General features: G+C 34.4%; 2 protein-coding genes and 1 non-coding gene across 3 annotated transcripts in view; all 3 read left to right on the top strand.

The window, feature by feature from the left end:
- Positions 1 to 11980, top strand: part of LOC130053935 (VPS35 endosomal protein-sorting factor-like) — a 30145-nt gene extending 18165 nt beyond the window's left edge. The window contains exons 18-25 of the mRNA XM_056161708.1: positions 4373 to 4535; positions 4679 to 4756; positions 4870 to 4984; positions 7390 to 7529; positions 8090 to 8255; positions 8472 to 8590; positions 10017 to 10163; positions 11636 to 11980. Of these exons, the coding sequence (XP_056017683.1) occupies positions 4373 to 4535; positions 4679 to 4756; positions 4870 to 4984; positions 7390 to 7529; positions 8090 to 8255; positions 8472 to 8590; positions 10017 to 10163; positions 11636 to 11734 (1027 nt within the window). The 3' untranslated portion in view covers positions 11735 to 11980. The remainder of the gene's footprint in view (positions 1 to 4372; positions 4536 to 4678; positions 4757 to 4869; positions 4985 to 7389; positions 7530 to 8089; positions 8256 to 8471; positions 8591 to 10016; positions 10164 to 11635) is intronic.
- Trnas-uga (transfer RNA serine (anticodon UGA)) lies at positions 1250 to 1322 on the top strand. The gene has a single exon. It is a non-coding gene; the product is annotated as a tRNA-Ser (tRNA).
- Positions 11981 to 15242: 3262 nt separating the features above from the next.
- The window catches only part of LOC130053934 (aconitate hydratase, mitochondrial-like), an 18805-nt gene continuing 10632 nt past the window's right edge, over positions 15243 to 23415 (top strand). The window contains exons 1-6 of the mRNA XM_056161707.1: positions 15243 to 15355; positions 17151 to 17216; positions 17398 to 17477; positions 19502 to 19568; positions 20517 to 20588; positions 23058 to 23177. Of these exons, the coding sequence (XP_056017682.1) occupies positions 15326 to 15355; positions 17151 to 17216; positions 17398 to 17477; positions 19502 to 19568; positions 20517 to 20588; positions 23058 to 23177 (435 nt within the window). The 5' untranslated portion in view covers positions 15243 to 15325. The remainder of the gene's footprint in view (positions 15356 to 17150; positions 17217 to 17397; positions 17478 to 19501; positions 19569 to 20516; positions 20589 to 23057; positions 23178 to 23415) is intronic.

Here is a 23415-nt window from a genome sequence, read left to right as displayed (position 1 = left end):
GGCATGTTTTCCTGAAATTCATATAATAATTTGTATTGGTTTTCTTTAAATTCATATTAAAAGGTATAATAATTTGTATTAGTTGTCTTTAAATTTAAATTAACATATAATAATTTGTATTAGTTTTCTTTAAATTCAAATTAACGTATAATGTGTATATTGATAAAGCCAAAGCCAGCTGTTTGATCCATCAAACACAAATGGTTTTGATCTAGATTTACTTGTGCTTAAGATTATCACAGGTGATTTACCTGAAAGTGTTGTATTGAATGTCATCAGTTTGTAACTCCTGTTTTTATTTTCCAATTTCTTTTATTATGTGTCATTACAAACTTTACTTGACAAATTTTTATTACAAAATGTTTCTCAAATTTAACATCAACAAAATCACTCAACTCATATCATGCCATTTTTGCTCTTGCCTTTGATAAATATTATCCATACTCTTTCCTTTTCACTTCTTGGGGGTGGGGGGTGCTTTGGATATTAGGGGCCAGATATTGGCAGCAGTAAATAATAAGCTTCTTTGTTATTATACCCCCCGCAACAAGTTCATTCAATCTTTATTTCCCCCTTGCGGAGATTTCATGTTGTAACATTTACATATATTTAGAATACATAAAGAAAATCAAAATGATAATGTATATATATATATAAAAAAAGAACAGAGATAGAAAATTATAACAACGAAAACGTATGTACATGGATAAATGTTTACATAATTATACTTTTAGTTGTACTCTAAATTTTGCGACAAGTCTCTATTATAGCACGCGGTGGCTCCACACACAAATTTTGCACAAAGACAAATAAATTCTTTTTTGCTCTCTTTCTCTAAAGCGTTATCCTTTCCACCTACAGTCACCATATCATACATATGGACTACCCATGGGATGAAGATGTTCCCTATCAATTTTGGGGTCAAAAGGTCAAAGGTCACGCGCACTGGACATCAAAGTAGCAATATGGTTCGGTTTGTCATGCCATTTCTTTTTTACACTTAGAAAAGAGATAGTTTATACCTATTACCAACACCCTTTGGGAGATTGGGGTAAGCTGGGGGTATTCTTAGTGAGCATTGCTCACAGTACCTCTTGTTTGTACATTGCGGCAGGTCGGGAAACAAATACGATAGGGGGGGGGGGTTGAAATTAAATTTACCATACTATAGCCAATGAAGTATGGTTTCAGTTGAGTGCCCAGTTCTACTGAATACTCTTGTAGCGGTCAGCCGGGTTCGATTGCCGGTGGCCAGTTAGCTCAGTTGGTAGAGCACCTGACTTGAGATTCAAGGGGCCCGGGTTCGAATCCCGGTCTGGTCCGTTGCATTTTCTCCCTTCCTGTTACATTTGGTGCCGTATACCAGCCCCTGGAACTGACAGGTGAAAATGCCTGCCAGGGGATAAAAATCCTGGGTTGATGTCTTCAGGTGTGAAGACATTTAAGGAGGGAGAAGTGTAGCGGTCAGCCGGATTCGATCGCCGGTGGCCAGATAGTTCAGTTGGTAGAGCACCTGACTAGAGATTCAGGGGGCCCGGGTTCGAATCCCGTCTGGTCTGTTGCATTTTCTCCCTTCCTGTTACATTTGGTGCCGTATACCAGCCCCTGGAACTGACAGGTGAAAATGCCTGCCAGGGGATAAAGATCCTGGGTTGATGTCTTCAGGTGTGAAGACATTTAAGGAGGGAGGAGTGTAGCGGTCAGCCGGATTCGATCGCCGGTGGCCAGATAGTTCAGTTGGTAGAGCACCTGACTAGAGATTCAGGGGGCCCGGGTTCGAATCCCGTCTGGTCCATTGCATTTTCTCCCTTCCTGTAACACTCTATTCAAACCCTATGAGTATTTCTTAGTGAATACATCTCACTGGCGCATGATGGTGTACCCAAGTGTAAGATTATTTTAATGTGGAGTTTTCATACCTGTTACACGATGTTTTAAGATACAATAGGAAGTAACCTTTTTTATTTAGCTCACCTGAGCTGAAAGCTCAAGTGATTTTTTCTGATCACCTTTCGTCATCTGTTCGTTTTTCCGTCTGTCTGTAAACTTTTCACATTTTCGTCTTCTTCTCCAGAACCACTGAGCCAATTTCAATCAAACTTGGTACACATCATCCTAGGGTGAAGGGCATTTTGTTCACATGAAGGTACAGGCCCCTTGAAAGGGGAGATAATCAAGAAAAGGCAAAAATAGGGTGGGGTCATATAAAAATCTTCTTCTCACAAACAATTTACACGAAAGCTTCCTGACATACAGGAGATTCAATTTGTTCAAATCATGGCACCCGTGTGTAGGATGAGGCCACAATAGGGGATTAAAGTTTTACATGTGGATATATAGGGAAAATCTTTAAGAATCCTCTTCTCAAGAACCACTGAGCCAGAAAAGTTGAAATTTACATGTAAGGTTCCTGACACAGAGAACAAATCATGACCCCTGGGGATAAGGTAGGTCCACAATAGGGAATCAACGTTATACATGCAAATGTATAGGGAAAATATTTTGTTTTCTTCTTCTCAAGAAAACAGGACCATGATTAGTCAAGTTAATATGCAAGCATCTCTAGGTAGTGCAGATTCAAGTTTGTTCAAATTGTGGCTCTCTGAAGTAGGGTGGGGCCACAATAGAAGATCAAAGTTTTACATTGATATATATTGGAAAAATCTTTTGAAATCTTCATCTCAACAACAGCAGGGCCATGATTAGTCATATAGATTTGCAAGTATCTTTAGGTAGTTCAAGTTTGTTCAATTCAAGGGCCTTAAGAAAGGATGGGGCCACAATAGGAGATCAAAGTTTTATGTGGGAATTAATTTAAAAAACTTCTTTTCAAGTGTGGCAGGACATGCTGAATCAGATCCAAATGCAAATGTTCCCAAGTTGTATGGATTCAAGTTTCATGTGACTGTAGTTGGGGACATTTTGTTTAGTTCTGTCTGTCCAAGACTTTAATCTTGCTCATAACTTTTAAATGATGAGTGATAGGGCTTTCATATTTCATATGCACATTCCATGTGACAAGACCTTATTTTTGTATCAAAGTTTTTAATATTGTGACCTTAACCTTGGAGTTTTACCTACTTTTAATATTCAGTATTTCCTGAACTATTTAAGGCAGGGCTTTCATACTTTGCATGTATATTCCTTATGGTAAGGCCTTACATTTCATACATGATCTTTGACCTTGTGAACTTGATCTTTGAGTTTGACCTATATTTCAAACATAATTTATGAGTGGTGAGTGATGGGGTTCTCATCATATTTATGTATTCATTCTTTGTGAGAATTTTTTTTTCAGTACCAAAGTTTCTAACCTTGTGACCTTGACCTTGGAGTTTGACTTACTTTAAGAGAACCTTACTGTATTGAATATCTCTTGAACTATTAAAGTTAGGGTTTTCATATTTTGTATATATATTCAAATTTCTCTATGGCAAGACCTTTCATTTCAACCTCTCACCTTGACCTTAGAGTTTGAACTATTATTAAGAAAACCTTTTTAAAATCTCCTGAATTATTTAAGGTAGAGCTTTCTTGTTTTTATTTAGAATTCTTATGACAAGACCTTTCATTTCTTACCATGATCTATGACCTTGACCTCCAGAACAGTAAGGTCATGTTAGTCATATTGGTGTTAAAGCATCCCCATGAATTCTAGTGCAGTTATGTTGTGACCCTTTGGGGATAGGTTGGGGCCACAATATGGGATTAAAAAATGTTCATGGGAATGAAGATTGTTAAAAAAATATATAAAAATCACAACAGCTGAACAACAGCAGGTCCAAGGTGACTCGGGTTAGTGTTGTGGCCCACAAATCCACATATTCATAAAACCATGATTGTGTCAAAAGAGAGAAAAACATGAAATTACAACCCATGAAATTAATCCCCTCTGCAGTACCAAATTAAAAGAGTGACCTGGAAAAAAACTATCCACTATACAGATAAATCAGGTGACACTTGTTGTAATTTCCAGTACAGATAAATCAGGTGACACTTGTTGTAATATCCAGTACAGATAAATCAGGAGACACTTGTAATATCCAGTACAGATAAATCAGGTGACACTTGTTGTAATATCCAGTACAGATAAATCAGGAGACACTTGTAATATCCAGTACAGATAAATCAGGTGACACTTGTTGTAATATCCAGTACAGATAAATCAGGAGACACTTGTAATATCCAGTACAGATAAATCAGGTGACACTTGTTGTAATTTCCAGTACAGATAAATCAGGTGACACTTGTAATTTCCAGTGCAGAGATAAATCAGGTGACACTTGTTGTAATTTCCAGTACAGATAAATCAGGTGACACTCTTGTGATTTCCAGTACAGATAAATCAGATGACACTTCTTGTAATTTCCAGTGCTTTAACGCTGGATGATGAGAGGAAGATGATAAGCAACCTGATAAGTGGATTTATTCGTCACATTTCCTTTGGGAGAGACTTTGAACAACAGCTTAGTTTTTTTGTGGAGTGTAGAGCATCTTTTAGTAACCTGGACCAGGTCTTGGTTCAACTTATTCAGGTAGGAGATCTGTTCCTCCATATCACATGTGTCTCAAAATGGGTAAAAAAAAACCATGTACATTTACCAAATCCTGTTGATTTTGTTTTAGTTTTAGAATTAGTTTCTCCAAATTTGAGTGACTGTATTACGTTCTTTAACAGAATGTAAACAATCTGTCTATGGAGACAAGAGGAGTAGTCAAGGGGAACCACTCCAGAAAAACGGGCAACTTTGTCAGGGTATGATAACTCTACCAGAATTTTCCATTATGTTTTATAGTCAGCCTTTTTTTGGACCAAAAAAAATCAAAGGAAAGTAAAACTATTGAGTTCACTGTAATACTAATTTTCAGGCCTGTGCTGCCTACTGTTTCATCACCATCCCTTCTCTCCAGTCACCAATGTCTCAGCTACAACTTTATCTGCTGTCTGGACAGTGTGCTCTATTGAACCAGTGCCACAGTCAAGGTATATTGTCAGTTTATCTACAGTCAAGGTATATTGTCAGTTTATCTACAGTCAAGGTATATTGTCAGTTTATCTACAGTCAAGGTATATTGTCAGTGTATCTACAGTCAAGGTATATTGTCAGTTTATTTACAGTCAGGGTATGTTGTCAGTTTATCTACAGTCAAGGTATATTGTCAGTTTATCTACAGTCAAGGTATATTGTCAGTTTATCTGTAGTCAAGGTATGTTGTCAGTTTATTTACAGTCAAGGTATATTGTCAGTTTATTTACAGTCAGGGTATATTGTCAGTGTATCTACAGTCAGGGTATATTGTCAGTTTATCTACAGTCAAGGTATATTGTCAGTTTATCTACAGTCAAGGTATGTTGTCAGTTTATCTACAGTCAAGGTATATTGTCAGTTTATATACAGTCAGGGTATATTGTCGGTTTATCTACAGTCAGGGTATATTGTCAGTTTATCTACAGTCAAGGTATATTGTCAGTTTATCTACAGTCAACGTATATTGTCAGTTTATCTACAGTCAAGGTATATTGTCAGTGTATCTACAGTCAAGGTATATTGTCAGTTTATTTACAGTCAAGGTATATTGTCAGTTTATTTACAGTCAAGGTATATTGTCAGTTTATCTACAGTCAAGGTATATTGTCAGTTTATCTACAGTCAAGGTATATTGTCAGTTTATCTACAGTCAAGGTATATTGTCAGTTTAGCTACAGTCAAGGTATATTGTCAGTTTAGCTATAGTCAAGGTATATTGTCAGTTTATTTACAGTCAAGGTATATTGTCAGTTTATCTACAGTCAAGGTATATTGTCAGTTTATCTACAGTCAAGGTATATTGTCAGTTTATCTATAGTCAAGGTATGTTGTCAGTTTATCTACAGTCAGGGTATATTGTCAGTTTATCTACAGTCAAGGTATATTGTCACTTTATCTGTAGTCAAGGTATGTTGTCAGTTTATTTACAGTCAAGGTATATTGTCAGTTTATTTACAGTCAAGGTATATTTATTGTCAGTTTATCTACAGTCAAGGTATATTGTCAGTTTATCTACTGTCAAGGTATGTTGTCAGTTTATCTACAGTCAAGGTATATTGTCAGTTTATTTACAGTCAGGGTATATTGTCAGTGTATCTACAGTCAGGGTATATTGTCAGTTTATCTACAGTCAAGGTATATTGTCAGTTTATCTACAGTCAGGGTATATTGTCAGTGTATCTACAGTCAGAGTATATTGTCAGTTTATCTACAGTCAAGGTATATTGTCAGTTTATCTACAGTCAAGGTATGTTGTCAGTTTATCTACAGTCAAGGTATATTGTCAGTTTATATACAGTCAGGGTATATTGTCGGTTTATCTACAGTCAGGGTATATTGTCAGTTTATATACAGTCAAGGTATATTGTCAGTTTATCTACAGTCAACGTATATTATCAGTTTATCTACAGTCAAGGTATATTGTCAGTGTATCTACAGTCAAGGTATATTGTCAGTTTATCTACAGTCAAGGTATATTGTCAGTTTATTTACAGTCAAGGTATATTGTCAGTTTATTTACAGTCAAGGTATATTGTCAGTTTATTTACAGTCAAGGTATATTGTCAGTTTATCTACAGTCAAGGTATATTGTCAGTTTAGCTACAGTCAAGGTATATTGTCAGTTTAGCTATAGTCAAGGTATATTGTCAGTTTATTTACAGTCAAGGTATATTGTCAGTTTATCTACAGTCAAGGTATATTGTCAGTTTATCTACAGTCAAGGTATATTGTCAGTTTATCTACAGTCAAGGTATATTGTCAGTGTATCTACAGTCAAGGTATATTGTCAGTTTATCTACAGTCAAGGTATGTTGTCGGTTTATCTACAGTCAGGGTATATTGTCGGTTTATCTACAGTCAGGGTATATTGTCAGTTTATTTACAGTCCAGATGTATGGTATTTTTGTATCAGTGGTTAACATTACATGGATGTAGCTCCTCTTCATATTGATCTCACACCTGATTTAGTAAAACACAATTACAGCGAACACGCTCATAATAAATTCACCTTACAGTGAAGTGATTAAAACATATTATGAACTTATTGGATATGGCGAATTACGTTAATAATGAATCAAATAGTTTGTGCCCAGCGCTTCACTATATTCATGTTTTATTGTATATTTCTCCAAGATTATTGTATCTGATGCCTATTTTATGTTATATTGTATCCGGTGCCTATTTTATGTTATATTGTATCCGGTGCCTATTTTATGGTATATTGTATCCGGTGCCTATTTTATGGTATATTGTATCCGGTGCCTATTTTATGGTATATTGTATCCGGTGCCTATTTTATGTTATATTGTATCCGGTGCCTATTTTATGGTATTTTTTTAAGGTTTATGTTTCTTTACAGCTGATGCTTTCTTCAAGGCTTTAATTTCCCTGATTCCGGATATTCCCAAAGCTGTAAAAATGGATGGGAAGACTAGATCTACAGAGCCGGTACTGGTGGAATACATCTATAATTTCCTGTCTACTTTACTAATTGTTCCGGTCAGTTTTATGTCTTGTCTTAAAAAATTGTGTTTAAAATGATATTTTTTTTTGTATATGCAGACCTATAATGCAGTTGGTTAAACCATACTGACCAGTAGTAAGTTTTCACAAGTACATCACAGAATCTAAAGTCAGACTTTGATGTTATTTCTGTGTGTTACATTTTATGTATGAAAATCTGCTGGTACGGGGACTTGCAGTGCTGATTATCAATGAATTTTAAAGAGTGAAAGTTGTTTTATACTTGATATTTGCATTTCCAATGTTTTTGCCCGACGTGATATCTTTACCAATCGTAATGATAGCCATTTCTTCATGAATGTTATGCAATTGTGAACAATGTGCATATGAATCTTGGTAAATATATTACGTCTATTTTAACGGCTGGGATTTCTGACAGAAATGAAAGTAGGATATAAGTATAACAAATTAATTTTATTTTTGAAAATACATGAGGGCATGAACTGCAATACTTCATGCTGGCATACTTTTCATGAAGCACTAACTCACTTCATGAAGTATGCAGGTTTCTTAGATGTAGTCATTATATTGTACAGGACAATCCAGATGCTGGGGTGCTTTACTTGTTGCGGGGCCTGCTGAATATTCTACAGAACTACACCTGGGAAACACAGAGCGACTCTAAGGTTTTGGTGTATACCAGAGTACTGGCCCTACTGTCAGCCATGAGTCAGGACACATATATCTACCATGCAGATCGAGGTACACAGAATTTGCACATGCTTTAGGAATAGGGGGGGGGGGGTTAGTGATGGGAGTTATAGATACAAGCTATTTTATGAATGTGTTTGTTCAAAAATATTAGAGTGTAAATTGAAAAAAAAGGAGTTTAATATGGATTTTTAACTTATTCAAAGCAACATTTTGTTATGAGTTGTGTGTGTTTAATATTTCTTTAACTTTTTCATGATGTTTCAGTTGATGCCAATGACTCAATGTATGGATCAGACCACAAGTTTCTTAATGAACTAAAAAGCATGTGTAGTACACTGGTGGAGGAAATTGTAACCCATCTGAAAATGTTGGCACAATCTGAGGTCTGTATTGATGACTAGAATGCCAAATTGAATCAGATATATATATTTTTACATGGCTTAGAAACTGTCATAAACATGACTGTGGAGTTTGTGATCAAGTAGAGTAATAATTGAAAGGTAGCCCATGAGTCCAAGTGTAGTAACTTCATGTTGCATTTTGTTTCATTGGACAAGGCAGTTAGCATGTTTGAGTCAACCCAGCATCAAATTTGACTGAGATATCCTTTGAACTACTACTTTGGGCTTTTTTCAAAAACTATCACATTTTGGCAGATGTAAAAACGAAAATATCAAGTTCTTTCAGTAGTATGATAAAACACATATTCATGTTATGTTTTCTATAATGTGCAGTCTTTAACAGACCAGACTTAATTTTTATGTTAATTAGTGAAGGCCTGATTGAAAAAGAGAGTTTATCCTGTTACCAAGCTGCTGTGCAAAAATATCTTTTATTGTTGCACAAGATATTTTAAGTTAGACAGGAAGTCTTTTGAAAAGAAATTCTTAGTTGCCACAGATTGAAAATGTGACAATTTTTGAAAATGGTCCATATGCATATGTATATGGGCTATTTTCAAAAATTGTAGGACTTATCCACTGAGAACCACAGAAACCCAGTATCCACACAATATGGAGGGCTATATTAGAATCCTGTCCACAGATATAAGAAAATGAAGATAAACACTGAGAAACAATATTTTCATATCATCTGATGATAAACAACTGAACCAACCCCCCAACCCAACCCCCCCCCAAAATGTTTGAATATGCATATGCACAATTATATAAAAAGCTAGAAGATTTGTGTAACCAATTATATTAAACGTTAATGTGGTAGTTAGACATGTTTGATGGTCAGTGCCAGATAGCTCAGTTGGTAGAGCACCCAACTAAAGAATTCAGAGCATCTAGGTTCAAACCCGATCTTGTCTATTGCATTCTCTCCTTTCCTGTTACATTTGGTGCTGTAGACCAGCACCTGAAACTGACAGGTTGATGTCTTCTAAGTATGAAGACATTTAAGGAAGGAGGAATGTAGCAGTCAGATGGGTTTTGACCCCCAATGCCAGATAGCTTAGTCGGTAGAGCACCTGACTAGGAAAGTTAGAGGGCTCGGGTTCGAATCCTGCTCTGTTTTATTGCATCATATTTTTTCCTGTTGCATTACTTTGTCTTCATGTCTGTCTATCATTACTCTTTACCTTTATGAATATATTAAATACTGACATTCATACTTTGTACACCTTTCTTGTTGAATTTACATATTTTCTAGAGAGAGTGTTCAGTAGTAATACATGTATATACAATAAAGAAATGCTGTTTGAATAAACTGAATCAAGTTCCCTTATCTGGTGGAATCTGGTGTAGATTTTGCCAATGTTGGAACGAGATAGTGAAATTGAGCCTTTCTTACCATTGTTTTTAGATGTACAAAAGACAAAGCATCCTCTCCATAGAGCTGTTCCAAACTATTGTCAGTCATGGAAATATGAAAGAGCAGACTTTATTCTCTCTTGCAACTAAATTGTGGGGACTAGCACAAAAACATGGGGAGATAGACACCAAGGTTATGGTGAGTTCAACCACTGACTTATACCAAATACACATTAACTCGACATTGAAATTACAATAATAAAAGATTGAAATTACAGTAATAAAACATGGAAATTACATAATAAAACATTGAAATTACATAATAAAACATTGAAATTATAGTAATAAAACATTGAAATTACATAATAAAACATTGAAATTAAAACATTGAAATTACAGTAATAAAACATTGAAATTACAGTAATAAAACAATGAAATTACAGTAATAATACACTGAAATTACAGTAATAAAACATTGAAATTACATAATAAAGCATTGAAATTAAAACATTGAAATTACAATAATAAAACATTGAAATTACATAATAAAACACTGAAATTACAATAATAATACATTGAAATTACAGTAATAAAACATTGAAATTACATAATAAAACAATGAAATTACATAATAAAACATTGAAATTACAGTAATAAAACATTGAAATTACAGTAATAAAACAATGAAATTACATAATAAAACATTGAAATTACAATAATAAAACATTGAAATTACAGTAATAAAACATTGAAATTACAGTAATAAAACAATGAAATTACATAATAAAACATTGAAATTATAGTAATAAAACATTGAAATTACATAATAAAACATTGAAATTAAAACATTGAAATTACATTAATAAAACACTGAAATTACAGTAATAAAACATTGAAATTTCAATATTAAAACACTGACATTACAGTAATAGAACACTGAAATTACAATAATAAAACCTTGAATTTACAGTAATAAAACATTGAAATTACATAATAATACATTGAAATTATAGTAATAAAACATTGAAATTACAGTAATAAAGCATTGAAATTACAATAATAATACACTGAAATTACAATAATAAAACACTGAAATCACAATAATAAAACCATTGCAGTGTAAGGTAAGACCTGTTCCCATCAGGAGAAAATTGCACATACTACATATTTCTTATTGTCTTTTCTAATCTATTTGTTGCACTTTATTGACCATGATGAAGGACAGTATTTGGGTCCGTTTTCGCCTCATTGTGATGAAGTACAGTATTTGGGTCTGTTTTCGCCTTATTGTGATGAAAGACAGTATTTGGGTCCGTTTTCGTCTTATTGTGATGAAGTACAGTATTTGGGTCCGTTTTCGTCTTATTGTGATGAAAGACAGTATTTGGGTCCGTTTTCGTCTTATTGTGATGAAGTACAGTATTTGGGTCTGTTTTCGTCTTATTGTGATGAAGTACAGTATTTGGGTCAGATTTTGTCTTATTGTGATGAAGGACAGTATTTGGGTCTGTTTTTGTCTTATTGTGATGAAGTACAGTATTTGGGTCAGATTTCGTCTTATTGTGAATGGAATACGAACCAGACTTATTATCTTTTAGATTAAAAAATGCATGATACATGCACAACATTAAAAATCCCATTGAATTGTGCTTTGCCTTTCTTATTTTACAGGTTCGCAGTTTAAATGCAGTAAAACATAAAGCAGATTCTACTTCCTTCAGAGAATACTCCGAGCTGGCAAGCAAGCTTATGCTGGAATCAAGAACATAGTGCAATGTCACGTCAACTTATCAACTTATTTCATGTGCAGGACGTGTTATATGACATCAGTGAAATTTCTAAAAAATGTTACAAGTGAATTGTGCTGAAGTTTAAAACATGTTAACCTTAGATGAGATGTGACTGTTACAATTAGTATGAGCTGAATTTAGTTTAAATGTGCTAAAAAGAGATATGATGGAGGTAAAAGTGGAATGATGACTTATTTTGTAAATATGTAATAAATCATAATTATGTTTTTTTCTTGTGTTGCTATTAATAACAATGAAATTATAGCGAGTGCAGCAAGCAAAGGGCTGTTGTTTTTTATCTCACAAAGTTGCATCTCGTTGATCTTTTGTAGATTATCTCAATTTCGTCTTGTGGTCCCCTCCACAATACAGTACACCACATAAGTATGGAGCACCAAATTAACATAAACTCAAATAATTGAAGATACAGTAAAATATCTGTATTTTGAATATGGATTATCTCGAATACCCCGCTTGAGTCGAAGTCGACCGCCGGTCCCGGCCGTTTTCATTATATAAATGATTAAAAAAAACTTCTGATATTTCGAACACGGTAATTTCGAATACTCCGCTTATGTCGAAGTATTTTCAAGGTCCCATACCCTAAATTCACCTGGTTTATCTCGAAGAGCAGTCAATTATCACGTGTTAACCGAGTACCTCGCAAATGGATTCTTCCCCAACAAGTCACAGTGGAAAATATCTGAAATCTTCCATCATATCGTTTCACTCATCATCTAGACGCAACCGAATGCTTGCCGACCCTGACTTCGTTCAATTTAACATTCTCTGCGCAGACAAACCACCTAAACATCTATGGGTTATTCCTGATAATATCCAAGGCATTGTTCTGTGTAAATTCATTGTGAAACTATGGACCCTCCTAAACACACCACCGGAATCGTGTTGCCTCTGTGCAAAAAGTTTTACGTGTTCGAGCACATTACTACAGTCTGCCCTGAAACATCCCTGTATCGCAATGCCTGGTGGGAAACTGATTGAGGACTACGACATCTCACTAGGCGCTGAGTTATCAGGACTGTCGCAGAATGATTTATATTTGTTTCTTCTCGGTGCGAGAGGCTTAACTACCTCACTCTCGGACTATGACTCCCCAGGACTCCATCTTTTTAACTTTCGATTTATAAAAGATGTGGCAGATAAATTCCACAATATTAATTTATCAACTTGTATTAAACTATAAGAAATGGCAACGGGGTTTTTGTTTATAATGCAAATCCCATACTATACTGTGCATCAAATATCCTCCTTCAAAAAATATATCCAAGATCGATTTTGGATATCTCAACCCCCCGGATATCTCGAAGTTTTTTCGAGGTCCCTCGGACTTCAAAATAGAGATATTTTACTGTATCTTCAATTATTTGAAGATATATCATCAATTCAATATTGCTCTCTTTTAATTGAATTAATGCGCACATTAATTCAATTATTGCTCTCTTCAAATCAGTTGATGAGAGCATCAATTTTGTAGAGATATTGCTCGCAATAATTAATTTAGAGCTTGGTATAAATAATTTGATGATCTCTTTAATTCAATTGAAGATATCTTTAATTATTTACAATGCTTTTGTATAAGGAATTAATACGTGCATCAATTCTTTTAAAGAGAGCAACAATTCAATTATTAAAAGAGATCATTAATTCAATTGTGGATATATGTTGAATTGAAGATATCTTTAATTATATAGTTGCTGTCTCTAAAAGAATTATTGCTCTCTTCAAATGAATTAAAGATATCATTAATTCAATTGAAGAGAGCAATAATTGAATTAATGTGCGCATTAAATCAATTGTTGCTCTCATCAAATGAATTAATGCATGCATCAATTCAATTATTGCTCTCATCAATTGATTTAATGCACGCAGTATATCAATTATTGCTCTCTTCAATTGAATTGTAGCGCGCATCAATATTCAATTGTTGATATCATTAATTCATTTGAAGAGATCATTAATTCAATTAAAGCGCGCATCAATTCAGCTGAAGAATTAATGCTATCATCAATTCAATTAATGCGCGCAATAATTCAAAATTGAAGATATTGTTAATTATTTGAAGAGATCTTTGATTAAATTGTTGAACGCATCAAATGAATTGATATCTTTCAAATAATTGAAGATTTCTTTAATTACTTGAGTTTATGTTAATTAATTTGGCGCTCCATACATAAGACCCAATGTATAACTTGGAATGTAGTTATATATCAATCATAAGCAGGGCAAGATGATAGATGTGTGACATCACAGTTTATTTTGACATCACAGTGCAGCTGAGGCAGTGATGGATCTAAATTAGGAGTTAGTTTTGTGTAACAGAAAATGAAAACTTCTGGTGTGATGTGATACTATTTGTGTGTAACGAACAGTGCATTCAACAACTATCTTGAAATTTCTATATTGGAAATGTAAACAGGCAACTACAAAGCCTCATATTGTCTAAACGTGGAAAATAACTATTTTATAGTAAAATTGAGAAAAACATTCTAAATTAACAAAACTATAAGAACATTAGAAATTATTCAAAATGTATGTTGCTAAAACGCAGAACAGAAAACTATTATATATATATAATAAAAATATATAAATTGTATGTTCCTTAATGTACGAAATATAATGTAGCAGTCAGCCGGGTTTGATTGCTGGTGGCTGGATAGCTCAGTTGGTAGAGCACCTGACTAGAGATTCAGGGAACCCGGGCAGGTTCAAATCCCGGCCTGGTCCGTTGCATTTTCTCCCTTCCTGTTATAGCTAATAGACCAGCCCCTAGTGGTACTGACAGGTGAAAATGCCTGCTAGGGGATTGGGTTGATGTCTACATATATGAAGACCCCTTACCAAAAAGTTGCGTTTTCTCCCTTCCTATTACATTTGGTGCCTTGGACGTGCAGCCCCAGTGGAACTGATAGGTGCAAAATGCCTGCCAGGGAAGATCCTGGATTGATTATATCTTCAAGGGTGAAGACGTTTTAGGAGGGACGAATGTAGTGGTCAGACAGGTTTGATCCCCAGTGGCCAGATAGCTCAGTTGGTAGAGCACCTGTTTAGAGATTCAGGGGGCCTGAATTCGAATTCTGGTATATTTGGTGAATCAATAAGGACCTAAATGAATTGAAATAAATTGGTAGATATTGTGTATCTAGAGGGAAGTTCCCACCCCCTCCCAAGCTTGGTATAAAATATATTTGCACTTTCAGTTATAAAATACTAAATGTTATTCCTGAGAATGGACAGAGAAAAATTTACATGTGGTGAGAAAAATTACATGTGTGGTACCCCCCCCCCTCCCCCGAAAATATCCTGGATTCTTTTATGTATATGTAAGTGTGTTTGTCCTAGCGGTAGTACATTCAACACATCAATTACATTGTTACTTTGTTTGTTTTGATGGGTTTTTTTTTTTTTTTTTTTTTTTTTTAAAAAAACATTTTATTTTGTGCATTCTCATAGGAGTACGAGTTATCAAATTCGTGTCTTTATTTTCGATTACTTCCCTTAGTTTCGCTCTTCAAATTGTCCTTCACTGCTGCCGGAGAGCGAAACATTTACAATGGGCCTGGTACGGCATTCTCTTCGAAAAGTGAGTATATTGCATTTCTGATGTATTCGAAAAGAAAAATACACACAAATTTTACTTCTTACAGATTATATATTTTGGGATTGTGTTTTACCGTCATGAGTTATGCCATGTTCCAAACTACGAAGAAAGGCTTTGGCTTTTGTAGGCCTATTAGATGTTCTAACCATAAGAAGTTGATAGTTTTAAACAAAGTAACATTATTTCCCCCCTCAATGTTATAGTTCAGGTTATCCTAAACTTATTTTAAGATGACGAAATCTTCGCGATATTCGAAATTGGAACATCTGTTGTCCGTACTTGAATATCAATATGGACATAGAACTCTCTGATACTGTATGCCCAAATTAAAGCAATGCTACGTCTGATTAACATAAACCCAGATTCGGAATTAATATACATTATTCCTGTTTGGTGTGGATAATAAATATGGGGATGTTGTTCAGTAGGATCTGTAAATTTTGTGATGTAGAAGTAATGTTCTATAATCTAATGCAATTAAGCCATGAACAATGCATTTTAACTGCATAATGCAATCTGACTAAAGTACAGACCTATATTATTATATATATGATAATATAGGTCTGTACTTTAGTCAGATTGCTGCATAATGCCTTTTAAAAATATTGAATGAATTAACCCATAGTCAGGGAGAAGTGAGTGCAAATTTATGAACTGAAGTTGTTTCAGTCTCAAAAATGTTTTCTTGACCCTATTTACTTGCACATCTCTAGGAGAAGGGGACATATTTTGAATTTAAGGACTCGTGTACCTCCTGACCCCATAGGAATAGAATTGGTCAATTTTCAAAAATCTTCCTTCCCTATAACTGCACATCTGTAAGAAAAACTTCATTGCATAGTTATGTAGAACAGGAAGGCCTCTACCAACATGACCAGTATTATGAATTTCAGGATCCCTGGGATCTAGAGGTTTTGATTTCTGACTCCAAGTTGGGGTTAAACTAGACACAGTGTGTTTATGTGTAAAACATTTAATAACATCTTCTTTAATGCTATTGATACTAAAGACAAACTGAATGAATCTTTAGAATGAGTCCTTAATTACAAAATTGTAAATTTTATGATCCTATGGGTAGGGGTTTTGGTACTAGGTTGGAGCCAAAATGGTCATAGTGATTACATGTTTTTATCATTTGAAAGACTTTTCTTTGATATTGCTGATATGCTGTAGATTTCTAGATATATGCAAGGAATTTATTTTTGTGAGAAGCATCACTCGCAAAATAAGATTACTCACTTTTATGTATTGTTAAAATACATGTAAAAACTTTTCATCACGAAACACTAAATTCATGTTCTTGCGATTTGACGTTTGTGGGTCTTTTTGCGATGTTAAATACTCGCATGAGATAAGGAATCTACGGTATAAAAACTAAATGCTTATTAATGAAAAGTAGGAAGGGATGTTCCAAAATAGTGAATTTCTGACTCTGGGCAGATCCAAAATAGTCATAGTGTTAATATAACATATTATGCAAAATCTTTCATGAGTATGGGCACTTTCAGGGGCATTTGTGTTTGAAGAACACACCTTGTTTTATACTGCTATTGAGTATTGAGAATAAAACTTAGATATGCAGAACAGGAAAATTAGAGATTTTGCAGCTCTTGGGACTAGTGATACTTTTAACTAATACTCGGGTGACCATTAAGACCTTTGGGCCTCTTATTCAACTTGATAGGATCATTTTCAAAAATTTAGATGATATATTATTGGCTTATAAGAAACTTCTAGAGATCAAGCACTGAGTCTCTGTTTTATTGTCATGTTTCAGGGCCTTTTGGGCCACCAAGCCCACTCCAGGTTTTTTCATGGTACAAGTGCAGCTGCAGCCAAGAAGGTAAAGCTTCTGTTAGATTTTGATTCTTATAGTCTTCTCTTTATGCAACACAGGTGTAGAATTCCATAGGAATGTAGAAAGTAATACATGTGAAATATGAAATACTCAAAAATGTCTTCTGTTGTTATCACATGTTTTAATTTTCTGGATATATTTCATATTATGAAAGTTTCTTTTACAGGTTGCTATGAGCAAGTTCGACAAGGAAACTTACATAGACTATGATAAATATGAACACAACATACAAATGGTTAGACAAAAGTAAGTGAAGTATCAGATTTAAGGTAGCTCCACCATGTGGCATCTTTAATTGAACTTTGTGCATGATGGAAATATATCTTTTGTAGGAACTTTATTCACTGGGTACAATAAAAATTTGGTAAACTATTTAGTACTGAAAAAGTATAGTGCTATAAATAATCAATTATTTACATGGGGGGAAAATATTGTCAAGGGCGATAACTCCTATGCTGGTACTTTTACAGGCCCATCTTTTGAAGGGTAGTATTGTGGTATAGGTTTTCCTGTCTGTCCGTAGCCTGCTTCGATTGGAAAATCCAAGTTAACCCAGATTCATTTAATACAGTTCATGCATTTAATACAGGTGTGCAAGCAAATTTGAAGTAGAATAAGTGTATACAAGTTTTGACTAACTGGAGTTGTATCACATGTAAACAGAAATGGTAGCATGGGGAATTTAAAAGTTTTCTAATGTCAAAGGGTAGGCGAATTCAAATTAACTTTTCAGCTATTCCTGTAAAGCTTCTTTTTCTCAAGCAATACACTATAAAAACTAAAAATAGATAAGACGCCTACACTGTTTACACCCATTACTGTGATGTAAACTACTCGATTGCATGTAGGTTGCACCCAATATGATTGGATAAGGTTAATAGGTCATATTTATGACATTTTATGGTTTCTCGATATGTTCGATTCATCCTCAAGTTACACCGAATAAACCAAGGATTGCCAGTCAAATTACGCCCATTTGTTTGTCAGCTTTTTTGTGTCCGAGTTATATATTTCACACCATGAGGACTAACATTCTTTACAGTGTGACCATTGAGACAAGCAAAGACCCTGAACATCTTACAACATGGCTTGAGACATTTAATCTACCCATTCATTTAATGTAGTCATTGTGAACAGTCCATTGTGTCGTCATATTAACTGTGATGTTTTTTCTTTCAAACCAAGCCATTATCAACAATAACAAATTGTATGAAGGTATGAGAAAGTTTGTCTGGAATTTAAAAACGTTTCTGATACTTTCCAAACAATTTATTTATTATCTATGGGGTTGTCAATACCACAGTGATAGCAACATTTTTCCAGAGCAGTATGGGTAATCATCATTTTTCAGCTGATGAAGAGTAAATCATGTGTGTATTCATTGGAGTGAACTCATTGCACTCGCTATTAAACTTGATCGGTTGATACATCTTTGGGGAAGGAGGAGGTGGTGTCATAAACTAAAGTCAATCTCTGTGACCTCCTTTTGGAATTTTATGGCTATACATATTCAAACACTGTGATGCCTAAGACCATCAAAACTTGGTCAGTTGATGAATCTTAGTGGGGTGGGGATGGTGCATTGCACACCAAAACTAGGTCACTGTGGCCATCTTATGGAGTTTTGCGGTTATATGTACTTCAGTTGTGTACAGATCCTATCTTTCACATTGTGAGGCCTAAGACCATCAGATTTGGTCAGATGATGCATCCTGGGGAAAGGTTTGTCATGAATAAAAAGTAGGTAGCTGTGGTCTCATTTTGGAATTTTATGGCCATGGATATACAAATCTTGTGCAGGTGTGACATGGCCCAAATGTAGGCCACTGTGGTCTCCTTTTAAAATGTTGTGGTTGTGCATGCTCGAATTGTGTCTGGATCATATCTATCACACTGTGGGGACCATGAGACTTGGCCAGTTGATACATCTTGGGGGAAGGTGTGTCGTGAATTAAATAAATAGTCACTGTGGTCTCTGGAATTTAATGTCTGTACTAATTCAAACTGTGTTTGGATCATATCTTGCATATTGTGAGACCTAGGATTATCAGACCTGGTCAGGTGATGCATCCTGGGGGAAACATGTGCCAAGAACCAAAAAATCAGTCCCTGTGGCCCTCATTTCGAAATTTTATACATATACAAATCCTGTCCAAGTCATATTTTCAGCACTGTGAGTCCTAGGACTTAATATAGCAAGTATAGATGTACCTTACTGTTAAGTTTGCTACAGTGTACTTAGAGTCAGGTAATTTTCCATTTCTTTGCAGATTGAATCGTCCTTTGACTTTATCAGAGAAGATTTTGTATGGACACATAGATGACCCCAAAACGCAGGTAATTTTCCATTTCATAGCAGGGTATGAATAATGAATGAAGTAGTACTACAGAGTATTTTGATTTTTTTTGGTTTTGTGTTGTTTTGTTTTTTCCATGTAAACATCTTTATTTTATTGGTAAAGGCAATGTTAGATGCATATATAGAGAGGGGGGTGGGGGGGGGGTGTCTCTGACCCACACCTGAGCTTGCTAGATAATAAATATATTTGTATATTTTTTATGCACTTCCAGTTGTAAGCTACAAAGTGTTATTCCCAAGAATAGATTGAGAGAAATTGTATGTAGTGACACCCCATCCCCTGAAAAAAGATTCTGGGCCCTTATTCACAAAATATCTTACGACTGAAAAAATAATTCTATCTAATAATCAAATACCGATCACAAGGTCATAAGTATACATTCAAGTTTTATAAACCATGGATGTACTTGCATATTGATTAAGAAAGTCTACAAGAGATGAAAAAGAAGAAAATTACAGTGTTTGTAAATTTTGATCTTAGTCGTAAGATTTTTTGTGAATAACCTTTCTGGTTTCTCCTGCATATACATACCTGCGCTTGCCCTTATGGTAGTGGACGGATATATGAAAGATGAAAATATATTTAAACAATGAAATGCTTTCTTAGTTTTTTTATCTGTTGATGAAGGTAGCTAGCATTGCAGGAAAAAAATTCATAACCCACATTATGTAATTTTTTCCTGCAGTGATAACTACCTTTATCACCTGATAAATCAACAAAGAAATTCATTTTATTGTTTATATTTATATTTTAAAGCATTTTTTAAAAATATAATCTAATTGTAGATTTAAACATGTATTAATTGTCTATGATGAAAGCAATGTCAATTTGAAAAGAAATATAAGAGAAAAGATGTAGTGAATGTAATTATAGAACTGTAAAATAATGAATATGAGTGAAAATTATTGATTTATTTCTTCTTCAGGGCATTGAACGAGGAGTGAGCTATCTCAAACTACGACCAGATAGGGTTGCCATGCAGGATGCCACAGCTCAGGTAGGAAGCACAGCAGTGTTTGTGAGAACAGGGGCACAGGAATGTTATAATGGGGGTGGTGGTAATCACCCTTTCATATTTGAGGGAGAGTTGTCAAGGTCTTATTTGATTTACTTTAGTGAAAGTTTCTCTATGTTTATTTGAGGGGAGGATTCATTACAATTTGTTTTTCTCCCCCACTTGCATGTAATTGATGTATAAAGGTGTGATATATCAATGGGTAGGCAACAGTGGCTTTAATGGTGACGTAGGAAATGTAAATTTATATACATGTTTTTCATAATATTATATGCACTTATTTTGCATAAGAAAAGACTTAAAAGTTATTTCAAGTTTTCACTTTAAAGGGACTGGTTCATGGTTTTTTTTTTGAAAAAAATATTTTTCATTTTTGATCTTAAACCTTAAAAATATAACTCATTTAATCACAACAGGGAAAATTTGGACCTTCTGAATGTAAGGATAAGAGCAATATTTTAGCCTATACTCTGTGCTATGTAAACAAAGACAAGACGTTGTTGACATGCATTAGAAATAATGTCAAGTAGAAAATAATTAAATCAACTCATGTAGCTTTTTCGGAAGGGGGGGGGGGGTGTCCTGAACCCAAGCACCTGTGGATGATCTTAGAATCTCATCAAAACCGGAACGGACGGTGTGACGTCAAAATTATTGATTTTTGTGGTCTTGAATACAAAAGAGTTCCACATCATGGCAGCCTCGATAGATTGCTGGAATTTCAATTTTTGACGTTTTCAAATTAGTGCTGAAGCCTATCTAGGCCGTATATCAACAGAATTGTATGACAAATCTTTATCATATGATTAATCTTATCATTTATCATGTAAAAATCTTTTGGGTTGCCTTTCCCTTTAAACACACTATACAGTAGATTTTGATCATTAAAAGTGAAAAACAAAATTTGAGGGGAAATCGTGAATCAATCCCTTTAACATTTCATTGAATATTATTCATAAACCTTTCAGTAAATTGACTTTTTAGTGACAAATCATTTTCCTACTTTGCTTTGTCTATTTTAGTTTTAGCAAGGCAAGGCATGTTGTAAACATTTCTGTATGGCTATGTACAGTGAGATGATGACTATACAGGTCAAATGAATCCTAATTGACCCTTTCATAATAATTTAGTTATTTTCAGATTATAGATATCACATTTTCTACAATTTTAAGTTCCTGCAATGATTTGATAGAGATTGATGTGTCTAAGACAAGTGAGCAACAAGAAAAAACATGTCTATATACAGTGTTTGAAATTCAAAATTATTTCCAATGTGACCAAAGGACTCACAGCAAAAGGGTCTATATGAGTCCTTCCAAGGCAATGTAGGCCCCAAAATTACCCATCATTTTTTTTGAAAAACGCCACATTGTTTTCCCTACCAGATTGGGTAAAATAAGTTCATTTCACAAAAGGTGTCTGTCACAACTCACAAGCATTTACAGTATGAAACAGTCAAACATTATAAGTGACATAACAGAGTTTTAAATGGTCATAAATAGTTTAAAATTTATTTAGATTTTGATTTAAAATACCGTTTAAATACTTATGAAAAGAACGATTGCTTCTATCATGATACAATTTAGTAGTTTTACCAATCTCGTACGTAATTTCTTTTAAAGACACCCATTGGTTCATTTATTTCAACAAATCCAATCAAAATGCTGGATAGATAGGTAATGAAAAGTGAAGATAACGAACAGTGATCAATCTCATAACTCTCATAAGCAATACAAAATATATAGTTGGGCAAACACAGACCCCTGGACACACCAAAGGTGGGATCAGGTGCCTAGGAGGAATAAGCATCCCCTGTAATCTAAATGCATAAACAAAACACACATTGTAATGTTTTATTCCTGGCAACCGCATCTGCCCAAAATTATGAGAAGGACCCATTTAGTCATACTATTTGCGAGTCCTTCGATGTGTACGTCAGCACAGGGCCAATGAACTGACGCTAATTTCGAACTATGTCCATGGGTCAAATAATATTGCATTATGATGACCAATGGCTTGTGTAAACAATTAGATTTTTGAGGGATGAAGACCAAATTCTAAAGCATTTTAACGAACTTTGAAAGATCATACATTTGAGAGAATAAGAGCATATTTTTTTTATTTATGTATAATGGGAAATTTGAAATCTAGACTAGGAAATTACTTGTAAAGATCTAGAATTTTAAGAGATAGAAGTTTAAGCCACTGAGAGTCACCTGTAGATATATATTTCCATTTACATACATAGGTAGTTTACTTGTGTGATGAAGCCATTACTACAATATAAGGATTTATGTTAGTGGGTATTCCCATGATATTAAGCCTTAAATGCTGGCACAGGAATACAGAAGTGTTGGTTACATGTGTATAGTACCTGTAGTTGCTTTAATATATAAATGTTGTGATAAATCTATCAAAAGCATTTGAAATTCATATGCAGTATGTTTTTAGATGGCCATGTTGCAGTTCATCTCCAGTGGATTGCCGAGAGTTGCAGTCCCTTCGACTATTCACTGTGATCACTTGATAGAGGCACAGATTGGAGGTGCAGATGATTTAAAGAGAGCCAAGGTAAAGATTCTGTTAATAAGATGACAGCTTGACTTTACAGATTTCATGTGGATTAGATTATGTTGCTTATATCCACTGGATGTTGCTAATGCTCAGACAGCTTGATTTCAAACCTGATTGATGGCATTGTATATTTCAAACGTTACAGTTTTTCCTTTTAAAGATTTACCTTATAATTCATATAAACAAACAGAAAAGACAAAATAGAAAACAATGTACATACTTATTGAATGCTTTC

Source organism: Ostrea edulis, chromosome 4, assembly GCF_947568905.1.
Source record: "Ostrea edulis chromosome 4, xbOstEdul1.1, whole genome shotgun sequence".
Lineage (NCBI taxonomy): Eukaryota > Metazoa > Mollusca > Bivalvia > Ostreida > Ostreidae > Ostrea > Ostrea edulis.
This window is presented reverse-complemented; position numbering and strand designations above follow the sequence as displayed.